The 20,532-nt window shown below is 40.1% G+C and overlaps 1 protein-coding gene across 1 annotated transcript in view; it reads left to right on the top strand.

Moving 5' to 3' along the window:
- The window catches only part of Pura (Puratrophin-1-like), a 152,774-nt gene that overhangs the window by 109,069 nt on the left and 23,173 nt on the right, over nt 1-20,532 (top strand). Inside the window, exon 4 of the mRNA XM_065231683.1 lies at nt 16,472-16,595. Coding sequence (XP_065087755.1) covers nt 16,472-16,595 — 124 coding nt within the window. The remainder of the gene's footprint in view (nt 1-16,471; nt 16,596-20,532) is intronic.

The following is a 20,532-nucleotide window of genomic DNA, read 5'->3' as shown; positions in this document are numbered from 1 at the left end:
CGACAAAACTCGCCAGTATCGCACCCAACGTCAGTGCCTATACGTAAGCGTACTACGACGCGGCTCTCAAACAAAGGAGTAACAAGTGTAATACTATCACTGCTAGACTAGATGTTTGGTTTTTTCATGCAGTGGTTCATCAGAAACGGGAAGCTCAGTATCCTCATCGCATGCTCATGACGCTATTCTGCCACAGAATGAGCCAACGATGCCGAACCTGAACCAACCGTCTCCATCGCTTCACTATGAAGCATAATATTAGGCCCACCCACCAACGTCCAGTTTAAAAACTAGCCAAGGAGAGGGTCCGCTTTGTCTTTGTCCTACTTCTGGAAATTATCTAGACATATCCTTATCCTTACGAACCCGATCAACGACTTCCAGATAAACTCTGGTATGACAGCCTATTTGGTCTAGTGGATTTGCCTCTGAAATTCTTAGCCACTATCCTTAAGGGGGTATTCCCGATCTTTTTTTTCAAAAAATCAAATTTTTTTTTTCACGTTTTTTTTGTACTTTAGACTATATACTTTCATCCCCCCAAGCCGTTTTCCGATCAGCGAATTCGGTGTCCAGGCATAGCTGACTAATGGTAAGAACCCCCAAATGGTTTTAACTAAAGTCAAAACTTTAAACGCGTTTTTCTCGAAACCACATTTTTTTTATCGGGCGAAGATTTTTCTCAGAAACTATAAGAGATATTGACTTGAATCTTTGCGCATTTTGTTCCTTATTAAATTCTTTGGAGTTTCTTCCACTTTCAGCCAAAAATATTAACATTTAACATTGTTTGAAGCACCTTAAAGCTGCAAAAAAGCGGGCTAAAAATCGCCTGTTTTTTCATCTGGCCGCCATTTTGTTAATTTGCAAGATTTTTTGCTGCCAACGGGAGAAGCTCCAGAGAATCTTATGTAGATTATTAATTTCATCACGAAATCTGTTTCAGATGAAGCCGTTCCGAGAAAAGTCTTCGCCCGTCCAGGCGTTTGCGGCGAACAGGGGTCTGTTTGCCGCCATTTTGTGACGTCAATAATGTCTTTTTTATGTCGAAAAATTTTTATTTGTAAACTTTAATGTTCAATAAACAAGAATCCCAAAGAGTTAGGCGCATTACTATTCATTTTCTTTGAAAAAAAATAATTGAAAAACAGGCCGAAAAAAGGCAAAAGATTGGGAATACCCCCTTAAGCCTTAATATGGTGCACATATTTGGCCCGCGGTCCACATGTTCAGTGAGTTCGTGCGGCCCGCAGAATGCTTCCAGTCTGTGGAATGTATGAAACTTGTATCAAATTAAGATTCCCTTGAATTTCAAATCAGAATTCTTCTCGAACTCTTTTTGGAACTTCTTCTTTATCATCCTCAGAATTATTTTATGAATTCCTTCTAAAAATTTTGAACGTTCTCTCGAATGTTTTATTAAATTCTCGTAGTAATTTGTATCACAATTTCTTTAAAATTGTCCTAAAATTCCGTTACAAATATTTTTATATTCTGTTGAATCCTCCTCAAAAGATCCATTCACTATCCTCAGATGTTTTGAGTTTTAACTTCCATTGAATTCAACTCAAAACTACTGCTAAATAACCTTTCAATATTCAATTCTCTGTAAGATTGTTTTGAAATCGAATTAACTTCAGATACAGATTCTATTCGAAGTTTTATCACAATTCTTTTGAAATTAATGTCAGAATTCATAAGAAGTATTTGTCCGCATTGTGTGGAATGTAATAGGAATTGTATAATTCTGGATATTTTTGGAACTATCCTCTGAATTCTATTTGAGTTCTTCTTAAAGATTCTTTGAAATTTTGCTGGTCATTTCCTCACAATGTTCTTGCATTTTTTTTTTCAGAATTGCCATGTAATTCTAGTTATAACTACCTTTAAATTGCCCAAGTATTTTCCTGAAGCTTTCCTCACAAAGTCTTTCAATTTCTTTTCAGAATTACTTTCTAGTATCTTCGGAATTCCTTTCTAGAATTCCTTAGGAGTTCTTTTTGGAATAACCTTTGGGTTATGCCAATTCTCATCGAAATAACATTTTCTTTTTTTTTCTTCAAGAATTCATCCATGTTTAAAACATAGCACAATATTTTTGTCTTTTGGTTTGTTTTTTTTTCCGTCGATCTTGTTTTCCGTGCTGAGCATCAATGCTACCAACGTGCCAGGAAGGCAGCTCCCATACTCGGACCCTACCTATCGACCCATCAACTCATGAACCGGGGACCAACGGCTTTACTTCCCATCCGAAGGAAGGCGTGATCAGAGATGTTATGCCTCAGAACATCCCGGCGGCGCCGACTGAGATTGAACCCAGGCCTGCTGGGGTGAGAGGTAACCACTCTTACCACTACACCACCGGCGCCGTTAGCAGCATTCAGATGATTTTCATGATTCTGTAGCTCGGGTAACTTCTTAAGTCTCAATGAGATCTTGGAAATCTTTCGAGATATTCAACTTCAAAATATGAACTTAATTTTAGAGCTCATAAAACCTGCTACAGTTGTATGGAAACAATATTTATAACAAGATCTAGAAAATTAATTTGTTATCGATGCAATGAATTACTCTTACCACGGTGCTTTGTGTGGCCCACCATATGCCTTCAGCTAAGCACCACTGCTTTAAGGTATACTGGAACGGATTGTAGTTTGAAAGCTACGTATGGAACAAGCTTTAAGTCTCAAAAATTAAAATGAATTTCGGGATTTCTCAATATTTAACAACAAAATAACATCTAGAATTGGAAAAAGATTGAATACTGGTTTCAAATGTTTCCATTGCTTCCAGTTTTGTATGAAATCTATCAAGAAAGAGGTTTATGATTTAGACCAAAAAAGATATCTTTAGATCCATCGAATAACTCCACTTCTTCCTGATTGCCTTCAATCTATGGAATTGGCTTCAAATAAATCTAACATCACTGCCCAGGACCCTTAAGTTGGTATGTATGGATCACAGATTTTATTTATTTGTTTACGTAGGATTACGTCTTTTGGCAACATATTGGGGCTGTAATTTCAAAAAACCATAATTGATCGCGTTACGAAAAGTGGTCAGGTTTTGACCACTTATAACTCTGTCAATAACTGATGGATATTAATTATTACAAACCAATCGATTGGAATGTCATCTACCAATCTGCTAAAATTAAAACTTTATCAATTTTCACAAGGTCACTATTGAAAATTGCACGAATGTGCAACTCTTGCGATAGTAATGAAAATTATCACCGATTGACTACGAAAAGCGCTTTCCCAAACACAGATTTAAAGATCGAATTCACTCCGGTCTCACCGAACGTTGTTTATTCAGTCACCGTGGTGAGAGGTGGTTTTCCAAACAACATACAGCTCGCCAGCCTCATCCGTGTTGAACACCCTAATAGCTCAGCATTACTCAACCATCACGACAAAACGGTCCTTTTCAGGACCACCATTAATTTGTTAAAGAGTATGTTTTGGACGTTTATCAAAGTCATCATTTGGATATAAGTTTTCATATGTTTAAATCTAACATACCATGTATTTTAAGACAGCATTGGGGGTGTAATTTCAAAAACCAAAGTCAGTCACGGCTTGAAAGTGGTCAATCGCCAATTGATAGGACGTGGTGTATGGTAATAGTTCACAAAATGACTAGTGTTCCTTCAATAATTTGACAGAATCTCAATCATCTGCATGCAACGGATAAACACCGTTTCCACCTTCTCTAAGAACATCAATTGAAGAATACTATACTATCGCCCTTCGCCAAACTGTTCACCAATCGATCCAGGTACAAGGTATGAGCACCGCTATCATCTCCACAAACTCGAGAAAATAATTCCACAACATTGTTCTAAACTGGATTCCAAACTTTCAATCCATCGTTCCTTTTCAAGACCACAAATGACTGATAAAATAGTTAACTAAAGACTTCAGACACATCGTCCAGGAGTGGCTACATGGACACCGACAGAGTGCCTCAAAAACGGAACCCTCAAACTGCTTCCGAATTTCAACCTATCGAACTTTTTCACTGATAAAGAGATAAGAAATCAATTCAACATTTACTATACTTTTTCTGTGACATCAATACTACCTCTCGCAATCCTACGTCAAATCTACTGTCGTGTCTTGGATACAACCTCTTACCTTTTATTTTAACTTTATTAACGAAATTTTCAGCCAAGGCTAGTTCATTTCCAAACGGTGCACATAGTGAAAAACGTATCTATGTACAACTTGATTCATATTCAGCGATGAGTTCTTCTTTTTTCCTCCTTTACCTCAGCAGTGTGCCCTAAAACTTGTAAGTTCGATGCTTGCGTGTCTACAGAAAGAGCTCCAATCCGCTAATTGAAACATCCCCTCTATCTAAAAGCGAAATCAACCATCCCATTCGATTTCAATTGAAAATCTCAGTGAAACTGTTCCACTGATTCCAATTGCCAAACTTTTACTTTTCGTTCGGATTAATCTTTGGATTGTAGACAGGTACCTAGATCATTCGCACGCGTCACTCTCTCGTCATGGTCATGGGGGTCATATTAGTCACACACACACATACAAAATACCCTGGAGTCTTACGGACGACGGATCCATCTGTCAATTGTCCAAATGACACGACCTACAACCAGAGTTGAGTCGAGCAGGAAAGTGAAATATCACTTCATCTTCCCGTCTTCCATCCGACTTTTTTTCAGTCTTCTTTAATTTCGGCGCTTGATCGATAGTAAAAATGACCATTACTAATCGATCGACAATGCTGATTTACATTTGCGCGCCGGTCCGAATTTGTGCTGGCTATTTTTTTAGACCACTGAATGGACATGCAAAGAGCACACGTCACACGTTTGTACGTGCTTTCGAAACGGCCGTCTTCCCGAGCAGTGAAAATCGATTAGCGGTCAGCTCGATCTCAATTCATCTTCGGACAATTCGGATTTCGAGGTAATTAGCTGGATTTGCACTACGTACATGACGACATAGATTTGTTTAGATTTCGCTGTATATTTCGTAGATAACACCCGAATGCTTGCAAATGAGAAATTGAAGGCACGATTCGAATGCTTTTCAGTGGACCGATTCATCCGAACAACTAAAACCCATAAAACATATTTATCGACACCAGACGGAATAACTCACGTCCAGTGCAGCGCGCTGTAAATTCGCATTCAATACCGATCAATAATCGTAAAGTTTAAATGCCTGTAATGCACGTTGGCTGCCATCATCAACATCTCGAATCGACATTCGGTGCAGAGTGCAGCTCGGCACTTGCTCTATGCTGCTTCCCTGTTGGTAAAATTGCATCTGTGTAAGACACGAACGACGAAAACAGTCCACTCTGGAGCATCAACGACGACGACTCGAAGGGGATTTAATATTATAAGTGACTGTAATAACAATAATATTACAATCAAATCGACTCGCGGTGAGCAGTAAATTTGACCCGACCGATTCGACCCGGACGACTCGAGGCTCTCTGTGCCTTCTTTTGTAGTAGTCCGATCCAATCAAGAACGACGCTTTATGTTGAAGCTATTTTTGCTTAAAATTTATTGGCGAACCGAATCTTTGTGGCGTGCAGGTTGGTTGTTATAGGGAATCAAACATAATTTTAACTAAGGGGATAGGGGCGAAATAAACATCAATTTCGCCCCCTTGCTAATTTCCTTAAAACTCTTACATTTAAAGATCGATCGACGATCCATCAAGGCGGACGGTTTATGTCAAAACACTGGGAAAATTACGTTTGTCAACATCAAATACCGCTAGTGCAGCTCGATTTCTGTTTTCGCGTCTCACAGCCAAATATAGACAATCCCCAGCAATAGTCACTCGGATCAATCGAAGAAACATCATGCGGGTACAAAGTAAACCCCTCTGACGACAATCCGACTGTAGCTGCGACCGAGACTGCATCAGTAGCACCCGTTCCTCGGTGTGCAGTTGTAATCGATGCAAATCTCTGCAACTGCCGTTGCATTCCTGCATTGAAAGCGAAAATATCTCATAGATCAACACTGCCGACTCTCGCTCGCTTGGTATAGATAGGCACCCAATCAATGCGTCGGCGGCCGCTGCCTGGCGTGGTTGCTTACCTTGTCTGCCTTTTGGTCTATAGGGTGGAGCACTACTTCGGCAGAAGAGCCCATTTCCGTCATATCGAACAGAATCTACGTTTGGTATGACATGTAGTTCAAAAACTACAAAACAAAGTCTACAGGAATGCATAGATGCAAAAGAAGCGCTTCTAGCGAATCAATTTCTCTCCCTTCATTCGTATGCCGAAGTGAATTCAATGGCGTTTCAATGTGTTGTGTCATAATTGAAACTCGTATGACGGAATCGGAGTCAACAAGCGATGTTTGATGTTTATCAATATTTCTACAATTTGTTACTCTTTCTCATCTTTCCATCTTTGATAGAATCATTCCATAATTTGTTCAAACCCGACCGCAAGAGAGAGAGGTAAAGTGCAGTTTGCTGTTAGTATGACGGAAATTAGATCTTAACCCTACCTACGTCCTGACCAAAAAGTGCAATCGCACGCAACTTTTCTTCTTCGGTTGTGACTGTGGTGATGGTCAAAGGTGGTATTCCGCACGGAAGAAATAAATGTGCGGTGTCAATTTGGTGCCACACTAACAGACACTAACAATCGATAGGCAATCAAAATAATAAACAATAATTACTACCATAAACAACTTATCGGTAATGTATCTCATTGCACCGCTGCCCGCCGTCCTCCGCCGGCACTGAGACTAGATGAAGAAGAGTGCACTGCCCTTGGACTGTTACTACTGTGGTGGTTAGTAGCAAGTAGTATCGGAGCCTCACAGCGCCTTTTCGGACCAATATGGAATAACTAAGTACAGTGACCTCCATACAGTATGTGGACAAGTTTTGATGTAAAACATAACTCATAAAGACTCTTGCGAGCATGAGGTGAGCACCACAGAAACAAAATAGCCGTCCTCGATTGCAAGCAGATTGGTGATCGAGTGGAAAATGCTCCAAGCAAATGACTCTGCATGATGTAGATTCTGACAACAGTAGAACGAAACAGGCGATAAACTAAGATAATGTGGAAAATGATGTCTGTCGAATGCAAACCAGATTGAATGAGCATGAGCATTATTGACCGCCCACGGTTGCTACTCTGTTATTGCCAGATCAGCTGTAATTACACAGAGAACCAATAGACGATGCTTGGGACTAGCAATCATCCTCAATGTGTAAAAACTTATGATCTCAAACTAGGCAATACCAGCGCCGGCACGAACGCAGGTCAAGAAAGGAAGGGGCAGGAATGTGTTGACGTGACACTCACTTTGATGGAAGCTGAGAGATCCTCTGCACTTCCATGAGGAATCACTGGGATGTTGGGTAAGAGAGTATGGTTTGCAGCAGGGTTCGATAAGCTGAATTGATGGCCTAACGATATGCAGGAGTTACTGTATAAATAAATAAAAAGGAATGATCTCACCAAAAATAACCAAGTGGAGCTGCAACCGGTCTCCTCGTCGACTTTCTTGTATGCGCAATGTCGAGCATGTGCAATGTGTCGTTTGTTCGATTTGCGCTCTTTCGTTGCGTCCGTGTTTGGGATATTTCGTTACATACTTAATTTTGATTTTTTTTTATGTGACTCCCAGTATAGAAATTAAAGACGTCAAAAGATTTCTTAACATTCCAAACACGAAGCCTCCTAAAAAATGTGCTACGGAAACTTGCAATGTTTAAAACATCATAGCTCAGTCATTTATTGATAAATTTGATATCTATTGGTGCCATTTGAAGCTACATATTTTAAAGACTTATTCGGTATCAATAGCTTTGAAGTCGATCCCTAAACTGCTGAGCAATGATCTTTCAAACATTGCCAATTTTATGTTACACATTTTACCGGATGCATCGTGTTCTGAGTGTTAAAATAAATAGTTGCGCCTACATGTATAAATTTTCTTTAAAAATCACTAAATTTCATTGAAAACCATTGATTTCTCAAAATTGAAAACATTTTACTATATTTAAAAAAAAAATCAGGTTAATTGAAATCCAGTTTAATGAAACATACCACTTAAAAGTCAATGACAACAACCGATATTGAATGCTATTGAACGTCAGATACATGAAATTTAAATTCATCTAGTAGAATCTACTTCTTTGTTATGAGAAACTCGTCAAAGCAATCGTTGGAGTCTTATAATGAAATGCTATCAGAATTTCTCTTGATATATATAAAGGGCGAACACGAAATTATTGCGACACCGAAAATGTCATGCCAATTTTCCTATAATGTTTAGAATCAAACCAAAATTTTAGCGTAGTTTTATACATATATTTACTTCAAAAATCAAAAGAAAAGTTAATCGATGGAGCCTTGAGTGTAAAATTGAACGCATTTTCGCTTGATGCCCTCCATCAAAGTCTTTACAGTGTCATCCGGTACCAGTTTCTCAGTTTTTTTCCATTTTCTTAACATGTCCTTCTCGTCTTTGACTGTCTTCTTGCTCTTCCGAAGTTCCCGCTTCATTATTGCCCAGTACTGCTCCACCGGGCGCAGCTCCGGACAGTTTGGCGGATTCATGTCCTTTGGAACAAAATGGACAGAATTGGCCTCATACCACTCCAGGACACTTTTAGAATAGTGGCATGATGCCAAATCTGGCCAAAATAGCGGAGCTTCGTCGTGCTGCTGCAAGAATGGCAAAAGGCGCTTCTCGAGGCACTCAGATTTGTAGATCTCGCCATTTACTGTGCCCTTTGTCACGAAAGGCTCATTCCTCAGTCCACAAGAGCAGATGGCCTGCCAAATGAGATATTTGGAGGCGAACTTCGACATTTTCTTCTTCTTAAATTTGTCGTCCACATCGAACATGCTCTTGCCGGTGAAAAACTCCAACCCCGGAATTTGCTTAAAATCGGCTTTTATATACGTTTCGTCGTCCATCACACAGCAGCCATATTTTGTCAGCATCTTCTCGTAGAGCTTCCGTGCCCGAGTTTTAGCCGTCGATTGTTGCCGCTCATCGCGGTTTGGGAAGTTCTGTACCATGTATGTATGTAGTCCAGCTCTCTTCTTTGCATTCTGGACGTAGCTCTGCGACATGCCGATCTTTTTAGCCAAATCACGGCTTGAGACGTTGGGATTTGCCCTCCGTCTTTTTGTTCTCCGGTCCCGGTTTTCTTCCAGCTCCTTTGCCGTGGTCCAACGTCAACCGCTCCTGGAACCGCTTCAACACTCTGGAGACGGTTGAATGGTGAATGTTCAACATTTTTTCCAACTGCCGGTGCGACAGGTCAGGACATTCCAGGTGTTTGGAAAGAATTTGTTCTCTCAACTCGCGTTGGTTCACCTCCATTTTCGTTGAATCGAAAAACACGACTTCGAGTTTGACAGCATGTACACAATACACATCAATGAGAAAGTGTGCAAAATTTGGTCGATTTTTACCCAATGGTAAAAAAGTTATGCCCTGTTGAATGTGTCGCAATAATGTCGTGCTCGCCCTTTATCACCGAAAATTTTCGAAGTGACAACTAATAACGCAATCCATATTGACCAATTCCAGGATATGAAAATTTTAATTTTTACCATCCTACAATCTTGTAAAATAAATTCTAAGTCAGTGTTCGGAAAACCATTCTCAAATCTCGTTCATTGAGCCTCGCGTGCAAATGCGGCAACCAAATTTCACGCTTGAGATTCTTATGCATATTCACGCACTCACACTCACAACGCCGAAAAATCATTCCAGGTTTAAACTCATAAAAAACCATTCAAATGTCAATTTATATAATGCCTATGCATGTTGTGTTAGTTTTCCAACCTCTGATGCACAAACAATAGTAATAACAATGAATAACGCAAACATATAAAGCAATGAATTTTTGAATCTGAAAACTCATCGGTGATTTTTGCCAATCTTGAATTTTGCAAGGCAAAACTCATAGGCGCATAAACTCATGCATGATATTTGAGTTTTTGAGTTTTTCCGAACACTGTTCTAAGTCTAGGATCTTGATCACATTTTTTAGTACGCGATCTGCAGCTTTTTTAAAGTTTGAGATTTTAAAATCTTTTCTTTGAGCGTATTTTTCAATCTGGAATCATCAATTTTTTCTAGACTCAGATTAAATTTTAAGAAAAGAATGGACAGCGTTTTAAAAATGGAAAAATTCTCTTTTATAACTGACAAATGCTTGAGTCTTTGACTAATTACAAGAAATTTTAGCAAGAAGTGCTCTTATTTAAAAAAAGGAAAACTTCCAAATCTCATGAAACTTTTGAATCTTGGTTTTGCACACACAAATTATAAAGATAAAAAAAAATTATAAGAGCATTTCTAGCCTATAACGTAAAAAATAATAAGAATTGTCTCAATCTGGTTCTACCCGGGGGTTCGTCCGGGAAAATCAACGTTTTATAATTTTTACATGATTTTACCAATGTTTTTCACGCAGTATATTTTTTTTGACGTAGGACTACGCTTGTGATTTATATAGGGGGGTACACTTTGTGTAAACCGAAAATGGAACATGTAACGTAATTATGACTCGACTTCCCTGGGCATAGAAGTATGATTTGACTTGCCACACAATCATATCAATGCAAAAATGGTACAGGCATCGAAAGCTCTCAATTAATAACTGTGGAAGTGCATATAGAATACTAAGTTTGAGAGCAAGCAAAAAGCTAATATGCGATATGCAATAAGCTTGAAATGCGAAGAAGAAGAAGAAGAAGAAGAAGAAGAAGAAGAATAAGAAGAAGAAGAACGTAATTATGCAAGATTTGAACGTTAATAACTCAGCTGTACCAATTTAAATAATTTTAGCACCATTCGATTAGAAATATTTATACACATCTCTTAAAAATAAGAACTTCTAATTAGAAAATTAGAATGTGCAACTGTTGCTATGATAATTAAAATTATCACCGATTGCATGCGAAAAGCGATTTCCCTAACTCAGATTTCAAAATAAAGTTCTATCCGGTCTCACCAAACGGTGTTTATTCAATCACCGCGTGGTGAGTGGTGGTGTTCTCCAGTACACAACGAATGGCTCCCCGCAAGCAGCTAGCTATAAAGGTGGCCCTCAACCGCTGATGCTCGTCGTGAGTCACTGTAGACCATCTATGCCTAGCGCGTCACCCTCGTTCCAAAATACATACAGCTCACCAACCTCATCCGTGTTGCACACCCTACCATCACAACAAAACGGTTCTTTTCAGGACTAATATAAATTATTGTTGTTTAAGAGTTAATTTTCATTGAGCATTCGCTCGCCTTGCTGCCAGCCACATCACTCCCAAAGCTCTTTGATAATGTACCCAGCAACCAAACGTTTCAAATGTGTCAAGTATTGAAGTGGTACACTAAAGTTCTCGCAATGACCGAATACCACATGACCATGTCAATTAATCAGAAACACTTCGAATTTTAGCAAGAAATTCCTCCAATAAATGTTCACTTTTGTCAAAGGACTACGCCTGTGATTTCTATATGGCAGTACACTTAGTGAATACCGAAAATTGAACATGTAACGATATTATGAAAGATTTTGAACGTTAGTAACTCAGCTAATTTCAATAATTTTATCACCAATCGACCAGCAATATTTTTACACACCAAAAGCAATGCTTCTGATTGTTTATTTTCAACAAGAAACTATTGAAAAGTGGTGAATGTCATGCATTGTCCAAAAGCGTCGAAATAACTAACAAATCCACCAATTACGGACATGCATATGCTGCTTCCCCAACACAGTTATCAGATAATCGTTTCTAGTCGAAACATATCGATGTAACATTGCTGCTTCCCCAACACTGTCATTAGAGAGTCGTTAGTAGACGAAACAAGTCGAAGTGGCATTCACCTCCGATTTTCGGGCGTGTGTGAATAGGGAGGATGCAATTGCAAAATACACTCATCGCCATATTCAGAACCACACGCCCCTAACGAACACACAAAATGCTCTCCAGAGTTGTAATCTTGTAGCCAAACTTGGAAGCAGAGGTGCAAGTGATTTTGATCGATTCTCTTCATCGACTTTCTGTTTCGTAAATAACTCGACGGCAAACACATTCATTAATATGCTTGTTTTTGCTGGATTATAGAAGAGCATAGCAGAAATTGTGCGGAATAGGTTAGCGAAGCCATGGTCATCAAAAGAGGAAATCGATTAAGAGAATTGACTTTCACTCCTCTGCTTCTAAGTCCCTTAATTCAGTCGTCGTCATTGCAATGAAAACTAGCGTCGCACCACTTTTGATTCTTGGGTTACACTTACTGGTTGCAATTCTGCTGTTCGACATTTTCGAAGGACCACCAATGCCTAAAAGTCCAATTTTATTTGATTAATGATTAATCGTAAAGATTTTTCCAGCTATTCGAGCGCGTAACCTACATCCCTTCTCATTTTTACTCGTTTGATTTAGCACAGTAGAGAAAATAAATAAATGTACTAATTTATCTGAACAGGCATAGAGAAGAACTATGCCGTGAAACAGGATCATAAATTCGCCGAAAAAGTGTTAAGCTAATGGCTCAGATTTACCAACATGTCGAGAGAAGGAGTTTAATGAGAAAAATTAAAAAGCGGAGGAGCTTTAGCTGTGTGGACACTGATATTCTGCGGCCTTCCAACCTGTCGCAGACACCAGTTCAACCCCTGACCAGCAGCAGACGGACCAAGACTCTTGCGAGTGCCCAATCATTGAACCGAATAATATGGGATTGTCCGGTCCGATTTGCTGATCCAGCTGCAAAAAGTTCTTTTCAGGGCACTCATAGTCATACTAAAAAGTATAAACAGAAAAAAAAACCCCACTCAAATTCCTATTCCTACACAAGCTCCTGCTGCAGTTAACAAATTACATTTATTATATAAGACCACGTAGTCCTACGCCACCATTGCGTACAACCATAGAGATAACTCTAAGACGAGAAGGTCCTGAAGAAACGTGCTCAACGTTTTGGCTCAGCTCTGGTACTATCGTCGGTCCCAAGCTAATCAATGCACCCCTCGAAACATAGGAAAATCCACAAACCCCTCATTTTATCTGTCAAACTTTCATATCGATTTAAATCAAATAAAGTGTAGTACTAGAATTTCGACTAGAATGGGGTACGTTTATAGATGTACTTGGGACCAATAGGCTAGTCAAGTAGTGAGTCAATTTAAAATCTTTAGCTTCCACCGGTTGGTACAACTCCATAGGGCTGTCCCTTGTAGTTTTTTTTAAATGAACATTTAATTACCTACAACTTCTTCTCAAATGTCATTTTGATTTGATAATTCAATTGTCAATACCGGGCGTATGAGAAATGGGTTTGGTTTTAGGCTGGAAATGCTCTATAAAGTCTAGTCAACTTAGAATCCAGACACTTTATTTATTCCACAGCAGCGCCTCTAGGAATTGGATTTGGAATGTTTTGACATCAATAAGTTTTGAAAGTACATACACATGTTTCAGTTATGAAAGTTGCGTCTCGATGTACTGTATTAAACAAGTTGTACTAGATGTAAGACGACACCCACGGCCAAGACCCGACGTGTTCAATTCGGAATATCGCGAAAAATTTTAAAATTTGCTGTTTCTACCGTGGGAGATGTTCTCAAGCGGTTCCGTGATCGCAAGATTGTTCCCCGGAAGGTTCAAAGCAAACGTCATGCTGGAACTTTGGATCGACAGCTAAACTGGAAGGTGTTGAGGTCGGTGCCAGCCGCAGTACCTTTTGGAGAATCGGTCTGTGAGCAAGTTACCGTTCGTTCCGTGCCACCAAGCAACCGAAGAGGACAATGAAGCACAATTTAGTGGCCAAAACATGCGCCCGGACCGGGTTGTACGACCGGTTTCTGACGAAGTACAGAGGATGCCTTCTTATTGGCAAAAAAACCTATGTCAATATGGACTTCAGGCAATTTCCCGGACAAAAGTTTTATCTGGTCGCAGTACGGGGTGATGTCAACAGCAAATTCAAGTTTGGTTCCGCCGATAAATTCACCCGGAAACTGATGAAATGGCCGGTAAGGTTGACCAGTCCTGTGTGCGCGGTAGATGATGGTGAGAATTCCAAAGAAAGTCCACGAGTTCATCCGAACGCCGCCGGAGTAATTTTGATTTTCTTTTATGAAAGTACAATAACATACCGCTAATTTGACTAAATTTTATTTTTCTTACGTCAAACCATAACCGAAAAACACCGACCAAACTTTAATGTAAATTTTGGAAGAAATTGGCTTAAAAAGAATAATTTTTGGTGGCAAAATATCCTTCGGTGAAATGTCTTTCGGTGACATGACTCATTCGGCGATATTTTTTCGGCTAAATGTCCTTCGATGAAATGACCTTCGGTGAAATATCCCACTCCCGGAAAACCAGGAAAACCGGGAATTGAAATTAATAAATCCAGTAGTTTTTAAGCAAATTTTAAAATAGAATTATTGAATTCAACTTCAGTGAACTCTTGAAATACTCATTAAAAATGCGAAGAGAATCTCAGGATGAATTTCATGAATTTATTGGAGTGCTCTGCTGAGAATTTTTGGACTGTTAAAGATAAACTAAGGGACTCCCAGAGATAATCTAAAATGTATTTTTGAGGAATTCTGAAAATAATTCTGTGAAAGAGAATGATTCTATTGGAAATTCCTGAGAATATTCCAGTGAAATCCTGTTAAGAGCTCTTAGCGAATTTTCAAGGTAGTTTTAAACAGTTTTTTTTTTAATTTTTTATTCAAAATTACTTGAAATTTTTTAGCGTGTATTTTTTATTTTTCTGAACACAAACACTGAAAACTACACAAACGTAGAGAGTGAGTTACTTTTACCACGTTGTGAAACACTTATGCTTTCCTCGAATATTCACTAAAACGCTCTCACATATCGCACCAATACAACCGGACTCTATTGGAACAATCGATTATCTGTCAAAGTCATAGGAAAAGTTATTCCAATCGAGCAGAAGACCTGTCAAATGGATAAGATGTCGCCTCTTCACCCAATTCAGTCTCTTTAGTCCACACTATACCATGCTGGTAGCTGGACCAAAGTTCAGTCAAATTTTGAATTAATTCTATCGAGTGAACAAAGGTTGAGGATTAATTAAAAACTACAGTGACTGAAGGGTTCAAATGAGACAGAATTCCTAATTCAGAATCAACGGACAAAACAGTCCTGAACCAGGCAACGAATCTGTGTGACATCTGCGGCCCATCATTGAACTTCCTACCTTCTGCTCAGTAAGCAGAAACGGTAGCCACTGAGCTACCGAGCCTCGTCTGTACCTTATAATCGCCCATGGATGATTTTTTTTATTTATTTAAATGAAAAGTGATTTTCACTGTTTCACTTGTTTTTAACGTTCAGAATTTTTTAAAATCTGACTGCCACAATTTTAAGAGCATCCTTCGTTTAAAGTTCATAATTAACAGATAGTAAATTTAATTACAAAGACCACATACATTTTTTCGTGTACCTATCTCCTCCACAACGCAATCAATTGGCCTTTTTTTCAAGCAGCTTTGCCATTACACACCAGCTATTTCACAAAACTGGAAGCAACACTAGTTACTTTTGGGTAGTAAACGTCATTTTAACTGAATCGAAGAAAGTTGTTAATCGGCAGTCCCCTATGTTCACAGTCAATCGGCAGTCACTGTTCGAATCTGCTTCCAACCACATGACGAGGAATCTGCCAAATACCGCCCGCAAATCCCACAAAACTTCCCCATGTTTCGATCTCCCTGTAGCTTCAGCTCAGCTCACACATAACACAACTCAATTGCACCTATATCCCTCGAACCCCAATAACGACGTGAGATAGATAAAATATTTAGAATACACAAACCGTACCACAATGTTTCGAAACCTTCGATCAATGCGCCGGAATGGAAGTCATACTGGGACGAAGTAGAGGGACGACGGTTTAGGGGGCAGTCATGCGTTTTCGTTTGCTCATTAAAGGAGGGAAAAATGTCGGAAAGGAATGCACTGGCCACCGCAGCACTGCACCGTCGTGTCGCAGAGAGTTAGAAAGTGAGAGTGCAAATAAGTTGCAATTGCATCGTGTGGAATTGCTGCATATCGCCGATATCCAGGAAAAAGGTAGACCACGCGTACCAATCTATGCGATTCCGCTGTTCGAACGGAGCTTTCGACTGCTGATGATGGTGTAAGTATGGAGATAGAAGCCCGCGGAACGTTCATCATCCTTCGTCTAATGAGGATTCGATTCCCGAGATCGGCGCGGTTACGTTGATGGCTCACGATCTCGCAGATTCCATGCGAACTGATAATTTGGATTGCACTATGTTGGATCGTTACGGCGGGATCGACGTCCGTAGATCATTTGTATATGTTTGTTTGTTTGAAACCATCGTGCGATTTTCAAATCTCTAATTATCCCCAATGCTCGACATTGATTTGCAATTCCACTAATTGTCGCTTATGCCTTGTCTATTTCCAGGAACTTACGACCGCTCGGGGTCCCCGCTGATCTACATCGAAGCCGAGAAGGTGCTTGCGTCGGGACTCAACTGTTACGAAATTGCAACCGTTCTGTTGTATTACAACACGCTACCTATCCAAAGGTAAGTGCTATAATTTTCGTTTGCCACCAACGGAGCAACGTGCGATCAAAAGCAGGGTGAGATTTATGGCACCCTGCCAAGGCTCGCATTTAATCCCGAGAAGCTGGTATCAACCACTTTAAGCCGTCAGGCGATCCTCCAGCACGTGATTTGCGTGATCTCATCTCGCTTTTTGCGTCGATTGTGATTGAATGCGTAAAAGCTACTGTTAAATTGATTTCATTGATACAGTAAATCATTCTTGTTCGGTTTTGCCAACACCATAGCGGACACAATTTTCGAAAGTCAACAGCAGAGGCAGCAGCCGAGAGCCCAGCTGATGCCGATATAAATCACAATCCGTATGGGAGAGCTTTTAATTCACACGCTTGCACCTACCTACCAATCTCGAGCGAGCTCAGGCTCAACCGAGAAGATTTATATCCCCACTTGGGATTCGGAACGCACTTTACTAATCCGACGTCGACAGACTCAAGCGCATATGCGAGATCCCATAATTTTTCATTATGCGCCCCTCACTCCCCAAATCCGATCGAGGCAGATTCTTGTACCTCATTGATCGGTGCAAATTACTGAATAAATCAGGTACAGTTAGGAATACATGCAGCACGCCGCAGCCTCCGTCTAATTTATTAACTCTTATTGACTGTCGATAGGAAGTGGATGATGCGAGGAAGGGCCACGGCGAACTCGTTTCAAATTGCACAAAAATCAACACCACATGTGATCTAGTTTTGCAACGTTGCAAATAGGCCTACGTGAGCGGTGCAAGGGATTGCATCGATTAACTGCAGTCCCTCTCTCTGTGTGTATGTGTCGAGTTAGATTCCCCATCTGCTATCGTTCGTCTTCCCGCGGTGTACGGACTTGAGGAATATTGGTTCTGACTGATTTATGGTTCGATTTTCCGCATTCCTGCTGTGAAGTGGAAGTGATTTCTTAGGGCAACTTTAATTATTTATTTTCATGATTTCGTATGTTTATTTACATTCCAATGAAGCAGAGCACATCATTCTCTTGTGGTTCTTGTTCAAGTTGATTTAGAAAGAGGTAATTCTAATAAACAAATCCACAAACAATCAATGGTCCTTTAATACCGAATACGGGTTGATCTTGAAGGTAATTTACGGTGTGATGCACCACTTAGTTCTTGTTATGGTATTTTCTTTTAAAGAATTGTGACTGCAATCAAGCCAACAACCGTAAATCTCTTGAAGCAATCAAGCTGAACAATGCATCAGGTCCTAAGTAACATTGATCGATTCTCTTCAACGACTTTCTCTTTCGTACAGAACCGTTTCTTGTCGTGTCAGACGTATTAGAAGCTAGATAAAGTCTGGAACGCGAAAACTTCAACTTCAAATTGGTGTATTTCTGTTAAAAATGCATAAAAAAAAACCTGAAATGCTGCATTTGGAAGTTGAGTGTATATACAATGGTTGCTGGATGTGGCCAAATCGTCAGTGACAAACGTGTTAAAAGTGTTCAGGGAGCATCTGTCGACCGTCAGGAAGCCTGGAAGCGGCGGCAATCGTAATCCGGACGTGGCAGCGACGAAGAAGAAGGTGGCGGTGAAATATAAGTGGAATCCTAACCTCTCCATCCGGGACATCACTGGCAAACTCAATGTCTCCCATACTACTGTGCAGCGGGCCAAGAAACTAGCCGAGTTGTCGACGTTTAAGAAGGTGAAGGTGGCGAACCGAGATTACAAACAAAACACATCGGCAAAGCAGCGGTCCCGAAAGCTGTATACGAATCTGCTCACAAAGTTCGACTGTGTCGTCATGGACGACGAAACTTATGTGAAGGTGGATTTCAAGCAGCTTCCGGAACAGGAGTTTTATACCACATCAGGAAAAGGGAAGGTGGCTGAAATTTTCAAAACCATCAAACTATCGAAGTTCCTGAAAAAATATCTCGTCTGCCAGGCCATATGCACGTGTGGTCTAAAAAGCGTCATTTTCATTACTACGGAAACCATCTGTCAAGAGACCTATGTCCAGGAGTGCCTGGAAAGCGGGTGCTACCATTCCTAAAGCAACATAATAGACTTGTGCTGTTCTGGCCGGACTTGGTGAGCTGCCACTATGGGAAAAGGCAATCGAGTGGTACGATGCGAACAACGTGGTTGTTATACCCAAAGACCACAACCCTCCCAACAGCCCAGAACTCCGCCCTATCGAGCGGTATTGGGCCTTGGTCAAACGGAATCTCAAATCCATGGAAAACGAGCAGCAGTTTAAATCTAACTGGCGTTCGGCGGCGAATAAGGTCGATGAGACCATTATGCAAAATTTAATGGAAGGGGTTAAGGGAAAGGCACTGCAGTTCGGATTTGGCAAACCAAAAGAATAAACGAACATTATTTCCTTTAAATTGAACTACCAAATGAAAAATAAGATGAATTTTGACTGAAAGAAACGATTTTTCTGTCGACCAGTTTTTGCGCGTTCCAGTCTTTAATAGCTTCTTTCATCGATCGTACTGAAAATAGTTGGGAATATCTTAACATGGCCGTTATGATGCAAAGAGAAAGTTGAGGAAGAGAATTTTGCAATGTTACTTAGAACCTAATGCATTGTGTAGCTTAAAGATATTGAAGATAAGATATTGATATATTCAAACTGAAAAAATAAATATCGTGCATATTTTGCGGGATTCCATGAACAAGTCTAAGTCAAAGTATTCTTCTTCTAGATTCTTTGATTTAACGTTAGTCTCTGTTCCGCAATCTAGCGCCAATCACCGACGTACATCGATTGCCATCCATTGACAAGGATTGAATGTATATGGAGGAAGCTTCCACACCTCTGTAGGATCCAAACTAACAATTTAAGCTGTAGATTAGCTTATACAGCCAAAAATTTGCATATACAGCTAATTTTTGCCTGTATAAGCTAGTTTACAGCTAAAATTGTTTGTTGGGATGTCGTACCCATCAACACACATGGGCCGGGGACCAACGGCTTTACGTGACCAGAAATTTTTATACCATAGAAAAATCGCACCGACCTCGGCTGTGATTGAACTCAGACCCATTGGGTAATAAAGCAGTCACGCTTGAACCTACACCATCAACGTCAGCATAAGTCAAAGTCAACCTGGCCAAAAATATTATTTTTGCTATGTTTACATCCGATCGCTACCTCGTTGAAACACTCATGCAGCGTCAGTCATGACTGTTCTTGGAAAAGCTTCTGATAAAGTGATTATTCTATTCAAGGGCCTGGGTTCAATCCCAGTCGGTGCCGCCGGGATTTTCTGAGTCATAAAATCTCTCATCACACTTTCCTTCGGTAGGGAAGTAAATCCGATGGTACACCGGTCCATAAGTTGATGGGTCGGTAGGTAAGTTCCAGTTGTGGGAGCTACCACCCTGGCGTCGATAGCATTGGTATTCAGTACGGAAAAAGATGGACGATTAGACGATGGATATTACTCTAATTAGTTTTAGAGTGTTTATGTTTCTGTCAGTTTCTTGATCGCGCCTACACTGAACCAAAACATCCGCGATACTTCGAATGATTATTGCATTGCTCGAGCCCTTTAACAATATGCATTCGAATTTCGGATGATTTTCTTATGGTTGAATTCGTCGTCAGATGATGAACATCCATATGATAGCGATACATATGCTTGCACCTCGTTTGTCAGCTCAGATCAGCAAATGACGTTCGATACAATTATTTACATCATCGTTTTGAATGATTTGCGTTATGGGGCTGAACCAATACCATATGCATTTCCATTTAGTATTACAGTCATTCTGCAGAGAGCATTACGCATTTCAACTGAAGGCCCTATCCCTTCTCATAACAAGTTTCATCCTGAATTCGAGAGGAAGATCATCTGATTTCAAAACAACCGTCATCCGGTTGCAGCTATCATTCGAAAAAGCGATTTCGGTGTTTTGTTTTGAATGGTCTGAGGTTTT

Source organism: Ochlerotatus camptorhynchus, unplaced genomic scaffold, assembly GCF_037179485.1.
Source record: "Ochlerotatus camptorhynchus isolate MF236.1 unplaced genomic scaffold, CSIRO-AGI_Acam_v1.1 ptg000360l, whole genome shotgun sequence".
Classification (NCBI taxonomy): domain Eukaryota; kingdom Metazoa; phylum Arthropoda; class Insecta; order Diptera; family Culicidae; genus Ochlerotatus; species Ochlerotatus camptorhynchus.
The sequence above is the reverse complement of the archived record's forward strand: the minus strand, read 5'-3'. Positions and strand labels throughout refer to the sequence as shown.